The 15,560-nt window shown below is 55.7% G+C and overlaps 1 protein-coding gene across 3 annotated transcripts in view; it reads right to left on the reverse strand.

The window, feature by feature from the left end:
- Positions 1 to 512: 512 nt before the first annotated feature.
- The window catches only part of LOXL2 (lysyl oxidase like 2), a 70,205-nt gene continuing 55,157 nt past the window's right edge, over positions 513 to 15,560 (reverse strand). For all 3 annotated transcript variants that reach the window (XM_044912559.1, XM_044912558.1, XM_021698771.1), the window contains 6 exons: positions 14,406 to 14,568; positions 11,042 to 11,285; positions 5,393 to 5,508; positions 4,149 to 4,285; positions 2,184 to 2,295; positions 513 to 1,443 (listed from right to left, as the gene is read on the reverse strand). In XM_044912559.1, the coding sequence (XP_044768494.1) occupies positions 1,364 to 1,443; positions 2,184 to 2,295; positions 4,149 to 4,285; positions 5,393 to 5,508; positions 11,042 to 11,285; positions 14,406 to 14,568 (852 nt within the window). In that variant the 3' untranslated portion in view covers positions 513 to 1,363. The remainder of the gene's footprint in view (positions 1,444 to 2,183; positions 2,296 to 4,148; positions 4,286 to 5,392; positions 5,509 to 11,041; positions 11,286 to 14,405; positions 14,569 to 15,560) is intronic.

Consider the following 15,560-nt stretch of genomic DNA (forward strand, 5'->3'; position numbering starts at 1 on the left):
TTGGTGCTCTGGGGTCATGGTGGACCCTTCCGGTTTGCTGGGCCGCAGCATGCTCTTGAGACAAGGGGAGCCCCCATGCCCGGGTGAGAGCGGCCCGCCCTGGCCGCCCACCCTGCCGGCGCTGGGAAGAGCTCGCCCTGCTGGTGCTGGTGCTCACGCCTCGCGTCACCGCCCCCCTCAGAGTCCGGCCGGCCGCCGGCCTTGTGGGCGCCTCCCAGGACGGTTTACATCTGGATGTCCCATCTTGTCCTCACGCCGCTGCCGTGCCCCACAGACTCACGAAGAACATGAGTTGAGGAAGGGTCAGGACTTGCGTTTTGTAACCCTTAGACTGCTGCTGTCGGAAGGCAGGAGTCCGTCTTTGTGGTGGCTACTGCAGGCGCCCCGGGAACCCATCTCTGCAGCGCGAACCTGAGAGGGTGTGCAAGGCTCCCTCCCCGCCCACCATCCGCGGGAGCTCTGCTGCTCAGGGCTGGGTGCAGGGGCCCAAATGAAACACAGATGCGTATCATAAACCTTTTATTCCAAGTTTCAAGTATGTGTAAGTGTCTGTGATGACACATGGCGCTCGGTGGGTGTCCTCATCACCCAGGACCCTGGTTATAGCACCGTTAAATCAGTTACCCACAGAACTGGAACAATAGAAAGATGAGTCACTTACACGGGTGGGTTGGTTTTTCTTTTGAGCTATACTTTCAGAGGCCCAGATGCCCAATATTAAATGCCACTAAATTACTTCGTGTTTCAAAGTCTGTGAAAATATAGTAATGGTATCTTGTAAGAGGATTTAGGAGGGGGGAGGGAAAGCACCAACTCTGAGCTCACCTAAGTAGAAAACACGTGGCAGCATTATTTGTGTATGTGAATATAACACAGTAGAGGCAGTCTGTTTCATTGGAAGAGAGGTCTAGATATTCAGGTTGTCTGGAAATGACCTAGGGGGAGGAAAAATGGAATTCAGCCTGACCGCCTTGGGTTGATAGCTCCCACCACCAACATGGCATTTTATCTGTCGTGAGTTGAGTGGAGTGGTGTCCTACTCAGGGTGGCCCGTGGTTTCGGCGGGACAGACTGCTGCTCACTGTGCTCCTGGGGTCCCAGACAAGATGGCTCTTGGTGCCCAGGACCCTGTTGTCAGGCCCCACCCTGGAGGTCTTCCCAGGTCGTCCCAGGCTCCAGAGGTCAGGCAGCAGCCCCCAGCAGATGACGGGCACGCCGTGTCCCCCCGAGCCTTGGACATGGCCGCCGGGGGTCGGGACAGGCCAGGGGCTGGGCTGGACGAGGGGGGAGGGTGGCCATCCGTCAGACTGCAGTTGCTGGGGAAGATGCGCCGTGGTCTGAAGACAGGAGGTGACCTGGTGCTTTACCGTGCGGAGAGCTGGTTATTTATGAGTCCACTGAAGTGTTCAAACTTTTTTTCTGTCTCTTCACTGAAGGAACCACCTGAGGGGTGGGCATGGGGGAGACAGAGTTTGGCAAACCAGATGCTCAGCCTTCTCCCACACTGGAGCTGTCAGCCTCAGGGGCCCTGGAGCCACCGCCGTCCACCAGGTGGCCTGCTGGGGCCACCTCTGTGTGACGCCCCGAGGGCGGCCACTAGGTGCTGGCCACCCCAAGGGCCACGCATGGGTCAGGTGCTCTGTCAGAGCTGAGCGAAGGCATGGCTAACCCTAGCGAGTTTAGTTTTTGCCATCAAGGGAGGGGGGCCATCGCTTTTCCTGCAGGAGAGGAAGCCCTACTTCCCCTTTTGTTCCGCAGTGTGCATAATGCAAGGAGAAGTTTCTTTATTGGCGACCAGGAGCCACAGTTGTTGACTAACTTCTAGTTCTCAACAGAGGGAAACGATACACAGAACCCACAAATTGCTGACGCCCACGTTTGAGGTCACATGCGTAGTGAGGAGATGGCCTCAGCTCCAGCCCGGCGGGGTGCCGCCCTCCTCCTTGGCCAGAGCTGGCTGCGAAAACCCAGCCTCCGTCCAGGCCTTATGTGTCTACAGCTTCCTTCCTGTGTGTGCAAATGGGAGGCTGGCTCCAGTCCCCGCGCTCTACCCAGATTAGGAGGCTGTTCGGATTCCTCGACAAAGCAGGGCAATTCTTGCCTGTCTCCCGGACGGGTGGGCTGCAGGGAGTACCCAGCAGGCCTGGGGGGCTCCCCCTCTCCCCGAGGGCCCAGGGCCTTACCTATGTGGCAGTTGTACATCCAGATGCGGTGGCCGTCGTAGCGGGTCCTGCACTTCATGATGTTGTTGCTGTAGTCAGACTCCGCGACCTCGTAGTTGGGGTTAATGACGACCTGGGAGTGAGAAAGATTGGAGTGGGCTGCTGAGTCCTGCCGGGGCCCGGACCCCGCCGAGACCAGCCCTGCCTCCAGAGCCGGGGCGACCCCATGAGAGGGAGCATGGCCGGTGCTGGGGCAGGACTGGCCCGAGATGAGGGGGCGAGGCCCGGAGGCATGAGAGTGTGCGCCCCTGGCCGTCGGCCTCTGTGTGGTTCACGCACATACCCCTTCCCACAAGGAGGCCTTCGTAAAGGGGTTACCCTCTCCTGGGGGCCCTCGGAGGCTTGAGGTTAGTAGAGGCAGGAGTTGGGGCCCAGGGAGGCCACAAAAGAGGCTGTTGATAGGAACTAGAAGGGAGCTGGGGAGCAGGACGTGCTGAGATGAGGTGGGGACAAGGACCAGGCTCTCTGCTTCTGGAGGTGTGACGTCACACATGCCCTGCCTCTGAGCCTTTGCCCGCAGGCCCCTCTGCCTGGAAGGCCACTTCCTCCTCACCCGGCTCTCTCCCGCCCCTGGCAGCGTTACTGATGTCTGCACACGGAGCCACGTGAGAACGGAGAGGGTCAGTGAATCCCAGGCCAGGGCTCTCAAACAGCTAAAGCTCCGAGTCTGGCCCAAGGGAAATACTCTTTTCCTTAATCTGAGGCACTGACACACTCCTCTTGAGTTAATTAGCGAATTGTATAGTTCAGGCGTCAGGGACACAAATGTGATCAGGGTTTGCCCGGCTGTGAAATGGGAGTACTGGTAGAGCCCATTACTGGGGGGCTACCTGCGTTCACAGGGTTTAGGCACGGCCAGGCCTGGCATCAAGCTTTCAATGAGCCACCGTTAAATAGATGGCATTGGTCAGGACCCATGATGATACCCATTCACCCGGCAGAGCGATAGCAAACCTCACACACAAACCCCCATGCACCGTGTACGTGCACAGAGACATGGATATTCAGGTTTTAAAATAAAGAGCACTTTGGTTGGGCCTCTCCAAGTCTGCGGTTTGGGGTTTGTGGGTGGAAAAGTGCTTGGCTGTCTGATTTCCAGCCTAGGAAGACTTTCAAAGCCTCTCTGTGGTCACTTCTCTGCAGGTGTTGGTTCTTCCCAGGGCCGTCTGCAGGGTGGGGACCAGGGGCCAGGCTCTGGGCTGGCTGAATGCCCCCTTGGGCAAGTTTTCAAGGCAGAATGACACATTTCTGGTCACCCACTTTGCCACCCAGCGGGGCCAGCTCGAAAGCAAGCCAGGTGGCTGTGTAGGAACGTGACAGGGCGCCAGGGAGCCTCCGCAGGCCCGAGTGCACCTGTGGTCCCGACGGGGAGGCTGGGGATGCGGCGGCCCTGCTCCCATGGCTGGAACGGGCCACTGTGTCTGCAGGGAGGCAGGAGAACTGTCCCCTCTGCAGACCCTTGCACGAGGCCAACTCTTCTGGGAGACCCAAGTCACAAACACTTGCGAGTGAATGGCTCTTCATGAGATTGCTTTCAGCCTTGACAGCACAGACGGGAGAGGGCACCGGGAGAGGTGTGGGGGAGGGCAGAGCCTGTGTCAAAGGACACGCAGGCGTGGGGTGCCCTAGGGTCTGAGGACCAGATCTGGCTGCACATGTATTTTGATTTGCAAGTGCCAGGTGTTAACTGAGTGCGGATGTCTCGGGAGGCTGGCAGTGCCCCGCACGCGTGCATGCCTCCCACACCTAGGTCACCTGGTTGACCCTGATGTGCCGGCCCCTGGGTGTAGGACTCCTGCACTTCAGACAGCCTGGCCTCCCTGCACGCGTTTTGTGTTTGGACACCAGCAGGAAGGGGGCTGCCTCCCACATCACCGGGGAATAGGGCCCTCCTGCCATCAGCTGGGGCTGGAACCCCCCTCTTACCTGGAACAGGTAGTCTCCAGGGGGTACGTCGGTGATGTCGACCCACTGGCAGTCGATGTCGTGGCGATACATGTCCCAGCAGCCCATGGTGATGCCCTGCTCACCGAAGTTGGCACACTCGTAACTCTTCTGGATGTCTGCAGGCAGGGGCACAGAGAAGCCCAGTCACCTTGCACCCTGGCCCCACTGCCTCAAGTGCCTGCCCTCTGCGCTCCCCTTCCGCCACCGTGCCCCGAGAAGCCCCGCCGGGGGGTGCTGTTCCCAGAGCCCACGCTCAGCAAATCTCTTCCTTCTCCCAAGCCCTCAACTCTCTGCTTCATCTGGGCTTGGCGTCCCATCCCCACCGCATGGGTTTCCGATCCATTCTCATGTCCCCGGAACCCCTTGCCGGATTCTCTACCCACATCCCACCCGTCCTTTTAGGGCCAGCCGAGTGCCCCTCTTCCACAAAGCCCTCCTGGCCACCCTGGCATTCCCGCTAGCTTGGGAATGAAGGGAGTGTGATTTGGGAAAGCTCTGGTGGTTAATATTTAGCTTAATGTGGGGGGTCATCTTGCCACCCTCTGGCGAGTCAGCACTTGGATGTGGGCTCAGATCTGGTTTGTGTATCTGACCCTTCCTGGGTCAGCTGGTCGTCTGGCACAGAGTAGGTGCTCAAAACCCATGGGTCTGTGTGATCTCATGGCGTGGCATGTCCACGACTGACTAGCGAACACACATTTACTGAGGCTGCCACGTGTGGGCACTGCTCGAAGCCCGGGGCATATGGGGAAGCAGCACTGTGTCGCCCTGAGCCCCAGGCAGGTCGGGCGGCAGGCGGGCCCACTGGTGATCACCGTGCAGCTGTGGCGGCCTCCGAGACGTGTGAGCAGAGTGCTGCCTCTGTCTGGGGGAGTCGAGAGACCCGGGAACCTCAGAGCGGGTCTTTTGGGCTTGGACTCGGGGGGCATGAGCCTGTGGGGCGGGGGCTTGACGCTGGGACACAGGGAGAGAGGCGGAGGGGACTCGGGCCAGGTTTGGCCCCACCTGGGGGCCATGTGGACCCGCCAGTGCCCCCCGGGATGACTCTGGGGGGGGTCCAGCGCCTCCACAGCAGGCCCCGCCTGCAAGCCCAGCCCCGAGTATAGCCACGGAGGGCCCTGAGGAGAGTCAGCCGTGGCCAGCGTGAGAGTCCGGCATCAGGCCTGGGCTCCAGGACAGGTGGGAGCATGGGAGTCCCTCTGAAGCCACCCACCCAAAGATACCTCCTTCACATTCTGTGTCCTCCAAGCAGAAGCTGGCTTTGTGGCCCTCGGCCACCTTGGTACCATTGAGGTTCAAGAGGTCATAGTGGGTGAACACTTCCATGCTGTGGTAGTGCCTGGAGCGAGCGAGGGAGACAGAGACAGAGGGCCCAGAGGTCAGTGACCGGAGCCGTGCCGCCGACCAGCAGCTGCCTCGAGCGGGGGGTCCAAAGGGGTGGCCCGTGCAAGACGAGTGGGTGACGGCCTGAGGAATGGGAGGGCAGAAGCAGAAGCCGTAACCGTGCTGCCCCCCGCCAGAGGCCCTCGCCCGCGCAGGCCTCGGCCCTCCCAGCGGCTGAGCGGGAACGAGCCTGCACAGAGCGCCCCGGGCCTTGTGGGGGTTAGCAAGGCGCGCTGGGGGGCAGAGGGCCCGCCAGGCCGTGCGCACCATCCATGAAGAGCTCCTTAGTGCTTTTTCTAACCCCCTGGGCGCTGGGGTGGCCCTCCCAGCCCATCCCTATTTGGTACACTTCCTGTAGACTGATGAAAGTGACTTTCTGAGATCTCCGGAAACTTTCTGAAGTGGGGATGTGGCGGGGACGGCACGTCGAGGAGGGGGAAGGCGGGAAGAGCGGGCATGGGAGAGGCAGGGGGTATCCGGGCAAGACCCTCCCACAGCCCGGACTCGAGGCAGGGAGGCCCCGGGGCCACGGCACCAGCTGGGAAGCGGGCGGCAGGAGTCTGTGCCCCTCGCCTGGGATGCAACAAAAGGGGCAAAGGGGGCTCTCGGGCAAAGGGGGCTCTCAGTCCCTTGGGAAGGAGCAGAGCGTGGCAGGCGCATCCCTGTGGGCTCGGGGTGACAGCAGAGGAGGGCGCGCTCTTGTGTAACAGTGTCCCATCTCTTGCTCCCGAGGAATTGAGAACAGATGCAGGTTCTTGGAAAGCGGTGCTGTGTTTGGTTCAGAATAAACCAGGGGAAGATGGCTGCCATGTGGGCCGGGGCCTCCTTGAGGCACCGGGCGGGCCAGGCCCAGCCGGAGCTGCAACGTGGGTATCACCGGCGCGTGCGACTGAACACGCTCGTCTCCGGCATCACAGGGACATGCGGCAAGTGGAGAACAGAAATACAGGGCACCCAAGGCTCGGGGAGCAAAACTAGCTGAGCTTCTTCCTCAGGAAAGAGGGGATGATCCACTCTTAGGGGCCCCAGAAGGACGGAATCAGAGAAACCACAGAAAGAGCTCCCAGGGGGCTTGGAACAGAGGGGTACTCAGCACCTGCCAACTCTCTCGTTGTTACTCCTGCTAACGGTAGTACCCCGGGTAGTATTTTCATAAGCACCGCCATCGCTGCTCTGCTGCTACCATTCCCAGCCTTCCTCCATCCCCAGGCCTCCTGGGGCCGGCCTCAGGCTCCCCCCAACGGAGTAGGGGCAGTCAGGACAGCGGCAAGGGGGGGATTAAAACGATAGGTTTTCGGAGAGGAAATCAGAGGCTCTTTCCCCCTTCCTCCTATGTTGGCTTGCGCTAAAAATGATGTCAGGAGTTCCTAACGGGCTTTTCCCAGGTTGCTCATGTCTCTGGGTAAAGCGATGCTGAGCCAGGGGCCCCCTGAGAACACTCACAAGGATACATTTTGTGGCAAGTCAAAGTGATGACTTTGAACGCGTCTATTTTGGCTTCTCGAAGGAGCAGGATGAGACATGAGGTCTGACTCACTGCGTAAAACATGTCTGCATCTTTCAGAGAGGGGTTTATGTTACCATGTTTACCGGCTGGAAAGACTGAAGAGAAATGGATTTATACTCCGTTGTCTAAACAAAATTCAGACAGAGTCCACAGAGGGACTGTTGTAAGGCTGACCTTCTCCTGCTCCTCCTGCTTCCTGCAGACTTGATTTAAGAGTCTTCCCTAGCTCTTCAGTTTTTCCCCCGTGAACACGAGGAGGGAAAGAGCTGGTTTGGAGCCTCTTGATTCCAGCTGGCTGCAGTCCTGGAGCTCCCGTGTTTTACCTCTGGGACAGGTGTGGACATCACCCCCGGGGCCACGTCCCCCTCCCCGCTGGCTGGCTGTAGAGGCCGAGGCACCCCTGCCCCCCATGCCCCCAGGAAATACAGATGGGGCCCCCAGGAATGCAGGAAGGCACATATTGGTGATGAGGGTATACTTCCTCTTTCCACACTGAGGTGTCCCGACCTTTGGAAGTCTAAGAGGAGGCTGGGTCCATGGGGTAGGACCTAGGGAGATTACAACTTGGAAAGAAATGCCAGAACCTAAGGAGAGAGAGAATAACCTGACACTTGGTGTAAGTCATTGTAATCTGGAGAAAAGGAAGGACGGCCTTCTACCACAAGACTCTGGAGCTCAGTATTCTAAGACATAGTGTCGGTGGAAGGAGGAGATGAGGAATACGTGGAAAACAGACCAAGTGAGTCCAGAGGAGGACGGCAGGGTTGGGTATACCCTTTGTTATCCCAGGTCACTTGGGGCCCACATAAAACTGAATCAGAGAGTCAGTGTGCACTGTAGATGCTGTCACCTTTCATCCTCTGGTGCCTCCAGAATGGACGTCCTGGCTGATGCTCAGCTGCACTGGGGACAATGCTCCTGTTCCCATTGCCGAGAATACGGGGGCTGTGTTCCAGGCTCAGGAGGTGCTGTCATGAAGGGCGAGGGTCTTCTGCTCGCTCCACCCCACCTTCCCCACGTGCTGGGAGCCCTCCGGCCAGAACAAAGCCCTACGGATGTGACGAGGGCCTAAAATTGGCTCCCAGAGGCCACATCGCATCTGTGGGGCTTTGATCCAACATGGAGCCTGCTCTGCACATGGTGGGAGCCGGGCAGAGTAAACGGAAGTCTCCCCTTTGTAGCAGGGCTGTCCCCAGCTCGCTAGGGGGGCACCTGTGCCGGGCACCTGCTTGCCGGCTCCCAGCGCCTCTCATGGGGCTGCCTGCGCTGCGAGGGCTCGTCTCCAGACCACAGCAGGGACAGAGCTGCTCTGTGCCCAGCTCCGTCTGGACCCTGTCGGACCTGTGACATGACATGCCAGTTAAACAGGTGTGGCCCCGCTCCCTGGGCCACAGGTAGGGTCATCGACCAAGGGTGTGATGCATATGGGAGAGGACAACTCGGCATTTTCCTCTATGTCTGGTTGGCAAGGAAGGTGCTAAGGGGTTCAGTCTTTAGGTTTCATGTGAAGGCTTTCAGAGAACACAGTTCTGTTCCTCATCTTGGCATTAATTGCTTTGGGAATGATAATTATCCCCATGCACACTCATTTGAGCCAGGGTTCTCAACTTTGGCTCCACAGTCAGTAAATCTGCTGAAAGAGGATGGTTAATCTTCTAGAAATAATTTTTTTTTTTTTTTGAGTGGGAGAAGGGCTTGCTTTCATCAGACTCCCAAAGGGGCCCAACCGAGGTTTGGGGCCAGAAGTCCGATTGAAAGGTCCTCCTACAGAGCTTGGAGATGTCCCCTGGAGCTCTGGAGGCTGCGGGCAGGGGGTAGGGGGACCCTCTTATGCTCCCTGAGATCTCATGGTCATAGGTTCTCAGTTATGGACAAGGAAGAGGTGGCTTGAAGGAACATATGCTTGGCCAGCATGTTTTTTCCATCCATTCCTCCCAAACCACCGACTAGAACATCTGTAAGCAAAGAAATGAAACCGGACAACAGGAAAAGCAGGGGGTGGGGTGGGGAAGAGATCAGAATGCCCAGGGCTCCAGATCAGAAGAAACACTTCCATGGTGTTGCCATGTGTACTCTTAGAGGACAGACCACTGCTTGGAGAGCTAGCAGATGTCCCACGGAGACTCCCACCATGTAATGTCTGGGTGGACAGCCACGTGTGGGACAGAGATGCAATTATGTCCAACTTACAGTGGGCAGCACCAGCCCCCACAGCCCCAGGGCTCCCACCCATCTGTTCTCTAAGGAAATCCGGCACCAGTCTGGTCACAACTTTAATTTTACTCTCCGACATCCACCCTGCAGAAGGCTGACGTGCTTCTATATAGAGACCAAAAATTCTTTGGCTAATTAGGACATTCAAAACATATGGATAATAATTATGAAGGAAAATCAACACCGTAAGTTCTATCCTAGTCTTTTCTTTTGAAACAGATTTAACAGTTCTATCACTACACCGATTTGAATGTGACTTGACCATCCATTGTGACACGCAGAAGCAGGCAAGGACAGATTTCTGATGAAGATTCAGCAGAGGTAACAGAAAGAGCACTCGCTTTGGAGTCAGACACGAGCCGGGGATCCCTGCCTGGCAACTTCCTGTTGGACTTTCTGGAAAAGTCATATAAACACCGAGTCTCCCATTCCCTTACCCTTGAAAATGTACCTGGCACTTAGAAGGGGGTCAATAAATGTCAGTTCTTGTGCCCCTCACAGTGGTCACTAGGTTTTCCAGCTGGAAGGATGCCTAGTCCTAGCTGGGCCGGGGCTTCTCAGACTTGAATGTCACACGCACACAATCACCTGGTGATCCTGTCAAAATGCAGATTCTGATGCAAAGGTCTGCAACAGGCTGACTCTGCCAGCCCACGGGCCTCCCTGTGAGAAGCAGGGAGCTCTGTTGCAGAGATGGAGGGCTTCCGGGGGGGTGCTCACTGTGGACCCCTTGGGGGCTTGCTGCCCTGTTGCATGGCAGGGCCTCCCCGCTTCATTTTCAAAAGTGTGCTCTCTTCTGCTGTTCTCTCTACCTGCCCAAGTCAGGTCCCAGCAGGAAAATGTGAACAAGCTAGGGCAGTGGGCTCTGCATTAGAGTAAGAATCAAGGCAAAGAAAAAGAAAAGACAAGGCAAGGAGATGAATGGGGTGGCTTCTGTTGAGCTAGGGCTGGCTCTAGGATTTCTGTTCTTGTGTAGGATTTATAGCACTGGGGCCAAGTCCACAGGCTGAGGGCTGGCAGGGACTCTGGAGGTTCCAGGTGATGTGGCCCAGATGGCCTGACATCACGCAGCTGGTTAGAGGCACAGCTGGGTTGAGAGACCAGGTCTCATGAATACTGGGCCTAGAACTCTTGCCTCCACACCCAATACCTACCTCGAGATATTTCACATATATATATATTTTAAGGATATTTTTAAAAAGATTTTATTTATTTATTCAGAGAGAGAGAGAGAGAGAGAAAGCACAAGCAGGGGGAGTGGGAGAGGGAGAAGCAGGCTTCCCGCCGAGCAGGGAGCCCGACGCGGGGCCCAATCCCAGGACCCTGGGATCATGACCTGAGCCAAAGGCAGACACTTAACCGAATGAGCCACCCAGGCGCCCCTCAAATATATCTATAAATGAACTCAGAGTCCAAAAACTGCAGAATCCCCAAGTACTCTGCAGAGCATGAACTTGCTGTAGATGCACTTGAAAACCATCGACCAAAGGGTCAGTAGAGAGACATCGGGTACTCCAAGTTTGTTTCCTAACATTAGGCACCGGAGGCAAGAAAGAGACCAGGCTCGGGGAAGGTGAGTGGGGCCGGGGCAGCCGGGACTGGAGAATGGCTCAGTAAATGTGGAAGGCCACTGTGGCGACCCGGACTCCCTGCCTCCTGGGTGTGTGGCCTCTCGGCTGTCTCAGAGGGAGCCTGCGATTCTGAATCCCATGCAGGCCCTGCAGCGTGTCGGGCCAGCGTGGCCGGCGGGTGATGCAGGAGGGCTCACCTGTGACAATCGTGCCAGATCCACGCATGGCGGCCATTCTTGGGTCGGAAGTCAGACTGCCCGTTGTTGTGGATCTGGGAGGAGAAGCGCAGAAGGCGTCGGTAGCCTGTGGTGGGGTTGGTCTGGGCGGCCGAGGCTGAGAGGCAGTTCTCCTCCATGGCACACTGGAGCATGAACATGGGACGGTCCTCCAGGTAGGTGCTCTGCTGGACGATCTCCGCATTGAGGACCAGGTCAGGGGCAGCTGGGGAGGGCAGACACGATGTTCAAACAAGACGAGAGGCCCCCTCACCGCTCCCAAGTCTTTTGCTTCTGACACCTGAGCTGGGACAAACCCCCAATCCTGCCTAGCACCACCAGCTGGGACTGTCTCCTGGTCTCTCAAGGTCCCCTTCCTTGAGGAATGCTACCCCAAATTCCTCTTCCCCTCCTCTAAGCGTCCTCTTGGACACCTCTACAGCTGTCAGTGCAAAATGATGGGCAAAACACGAGGGTTCATTATATTGTGATCTCTACTCTTGGGTGGCTGGAGATTTTCTGTAATAAAAAACAAACAATAGCAATAATATTGTGCCTCCTGGAGAGAAAGCACCAGGAATGCCTTGGTCTGATCCTTCTGGGAAGGATACACATACAGTTTACGACATGTGTGATACTGTATGTAGATTTACAGTTTGCTAATACTGTTTCCCTTAAAATATATCTTGACATATTTCCTTGCTAATAAATATCCATTACCACATGTATTTCATGGCTACATAATACTGAATTCATAACCCTATCTCATATTTTTAGATACACTGGTTGCTTGCCATTTCTCACCGTTAAAGATTAAAGCTGTGATAAACATCCTGTAGTAAATCTGTGTATGAAACTTAAGTTATTTCTTTAGAATACGTTTCTAGAAGTAAAATTGCTGGGCAGAAGGGCTGCATGTTCTCAAGACACACTTGTACCCCCTGGGGCCGGCAGCCTCTAGAGAGCAAATCCACCTGCAGGGTTTGGATGTGGAACTGAAGAGTCTGAAGGGGACACACAGATGAGATGTGGGGTAGGGAGTAGAAGACACCAATTAGAGGGCTCTCAGTTGTTGAGAAATACTTCGTCTTGGAGGACACACACCAGAATGCAGCATCGCCGGTGCTCAGTGTCCTGGGCACACTTTTATTGGAGGGTGTGATGGGTCTCTTATTCATTGTCTATACCCTAGTCAGTACTTAATGGACAGCCCCTCTGCTTATGTCTGAACTGAGCGAATGGGTCTCCATTGCTCTCTCTTCTGAGAGGAGACCAGCCTAGCTCCAGCTCTGGAGTCTGAACATAACAATGGTCTGCAGTGAGCTGGTAGCCTGGGAGCTGTGTTCTCAGCACCTGCCATGCAACGGGGCCTTGACCTCCCTAACATCCAAAATATCCACCAGAAGCTCATTGGAAGCATGCATTCATCCACCTGTCTGCCAAGTATTCTAGTAAACCCTGCCCTAGGGTCTCTGGACAGTGCTGAACAAGGTAGACCCTACATTGTCGCAGGAGAGACAGACAGAAGCCCATATTAATTACTTAATTACAGTTGTGATCAGAGCTAGAAGGGGAAATATGGAGGGAGTTGGAAATTATAACCGAGGGCCCCAGTTGGGCAGGGGGAGGAGGTCAGGAGGGATTTCCCCGGAGGCAGTTAGGTCTTATTTCTCCCTGGAAGGAGGAGCAGGGATTACAGGAAGTAGCTCTACAAGGCTAAGTAGCATGGCCAGTCCCCTCAGGCACGAAGGAGCACCAAAGCCTGTGTGGCTGGGCCAGCGAGGAGGGGTGGGAGGTGGATGGTGGCCCCAAATGAGGCTGGACAACACGTGCCTTGTGCAAGTCCCTGCATTCACCTAAAGTGCTGCGGGAAAGCCTGGACGGGTTTGCTAACAGGATGGAGGTGTGAGTGGGAGACCAGCATTGATTCTGGCTTCGGGGAGGGGGAGCAATCGAAGGGACACGTGTCACTGTGGGGATCCCGTGGAGGAGTGTCTGCACAAATACAGTCTGGAAGAATGGCATCTGGACACGGGCCGAGGAAGCCGGAGGGAAGGAGGTAGAGGGAGTCGAGAAAACACGGAAAGGTAACAATAAAGATGGATTGTGCATGGTGGGGTGGGGGGTGGGTCAGGAGGGAGAGAGAGAGAGAAAGGAAGACTTGCAGATACAGGGTGGAACTGGTTGGATGAGAAAAAGTAATTACGAAGGGTGGCCTGAAGAATATACTTCATCTCTGAATACTCTTAACATGCATTAAGCCAGATCCGCCAAGAGCTGTGTTCCTGGCCCAAATGGCCACTGCCCCCGCTCCCATAGTCACCCTGAGTGATGCCTTTAGACTAATTTGAGGGGTTCTCAGAGCCCCATGAAACTCATTTCTCACTTGCCATGAGGTGTCAAGGGCACTGTTTATCTCATAACTGTCTGTCTTCATGAGAAATTCCCTTTCCATCTCAGAATCTAGAACAGTGGGCTTCTCTAATCTCATGGGTGTGTTTCTACCTCATGGACATCGCGAATGACTTCCTTCTTTCCTTTGGCTGTTAGGAAGCTCGTGGTGAATTTTATGACCTCCCAACAGTAAATGTTTAGGACTCTATAGTATGTATTTTTTATTAACCTCTCTCTCATTTCCATTTTGGGCCACTACTTTTTGCCAGCCCTACTTTTCATGTCTGCTTTTCTCTTATGCTACCTTGAATTTTATTTAGGCTTATATTATGTTACTTTCCTCTTGGAAATGATGGTATATTACAAATATAAATTAAGAAGCAAAGAAAAGGCCCCGGACTGCTTCTCTCTGCTTGGATGTTCCTCCTGCGGAGGCCAGTAAGGGTGATGATCTCCTCCTCAGACAGGATGAATAGCTAGTGCTGTCCGCCCGGATGAGCTCACGCCAGGGTGGCCAGTCCCTCCTTATAAGGCTTAGAAAACACTGGGTGAGTCTAAAGGGGTCAGTGGGCGCATGAAGCTCACCAGCTCAGGTCTGACCTCCCCTAGCTCTCCATGACCATAAAAGGTGGTGCATCATTGTCTTCTCTGCACTTGTGCATATTCACTGTCACACTTAATTTCCATTGTCCAGGAAAAACAGTAACTAGAGATCAGAGTGGTTAACTAACTCTGCCAAGATCAGCTAATAAATGGCAGGTGGGGTCTGTTCTCAAGTTCTCTGGCCAGATCCGGGGCCTCTTACACCTCCCAGATTCACGAGGGAAAAGGCTAAGTGTCGGCTCAGCTCATGGCAGAGGCCCCAGAGCCTGGCCAGGAATAACCAGTGGGACTCTTGGTCCCCTCTTGGAGGCTGGCGGGGAGGAGGGATGTGACCCCCAGGGACTCTCACTTTCTGAGCAGGCGACTCCGGCCCCATACTGCACTGCACCCTGGGGGCAGGCCACGTCCTCATCGTGGCGGCAGTGGGCCAGGGACAGCTCCGTTCCCGAGCACTTCACCCCGCTCATGACCACTTTGTTGGCGTAGACATTTCCGTGCCAATACCAGGTCTCCTGGAGGAATCAAAAGAAATGGGAAGCGTGTCACCCTGAATTGTCACTTTCTCGTATTCTGTCAACTTTCAGCCTCAGGAAAATCCCAAAGCTAAAGCTAAATGAGCCCATTTTTTCTGCTGGAGACAGCAGAGGCACACCCAGCCATGTCCCCAGAGTCATGCAGTTTGTTGGTGACAGAGTGGGGGAGACCCTCACGCTCCAGTTCTGCCACTGGTCCCCGCGGGGAAAGCGTAGCTAAGGTTTTGGTCAAATGGGTGTCCAGTGTTGTGTGTCAGGAACGGCAGGCACCTGTAACTCATGCTGCTCGCTCCCCAGCCCTGAGCCCAGGGCAGACATGACTGGTCCATCACAACCCCCTCTCCTCTAAACCTGCACGTGCTCTCAGAATCCTCGGCACAGTGCTCCCGGGAGACACGACCAATCGATCAGAATTGGCAGGAGAGAAGAAATCTATTTACACGTGATAGCTCAACATGCATACATCCTATTGGTTCTGCTTACCTAGAGAACCCCCTCATCCTCTAGAGAGAGAACTGGGGCCTTGAGAAGGGACAGGGTGTATAATCGGTGGCAGATCCAGGCCCACGTCATGACCCTGCTGAGGCCCAAGTGTCGTAAGAATGAGCTGACCGGGAATGAAAATAGCTGGACGAGCCCTCTGCTAAATGGCACTGTTTTCTCCTCTCTCTTTGGAGCCCCAGAGGGTGCCTTGGCTTGTCAAAGCAGCATTAGCAGAGACCCTATGGGAAGCCAGGGCCCTGGCAGGTGTGGGCGGGGCTCTCGGAGGCCCGTCCCTTCTGAATGCCGGAATGAGGAGCCACAGGGTGGCCTCTCCTCAGGACTCAGCTCCTACCCTGGACCCAGCCAGCCTATGGCAGCAGTCAGGCTCAGCAAAGCTTCAGAGCTGACCCAAGTCCCCCCCTAAGAAATCCTGTTCCGGGGGACAGGCCCCCCCCCCTTGCTAACCAGTCAGGGTTAGCAAAGCAAGA

Source organism: Neomonachus schauinslandi, chromosome 2, assembly GCF_002201575.2.
Source record: "Neomonachus schauinslandi chromosome 2, ASM220157v2, whole genome shotgun sequence".
Taxonomy (NCBI): Eukaryota; Metazoa; Chordata; class Mammalia; order Carnivora; family Phocidae; genus Neomonachus; species Neomonachus schauinslandi.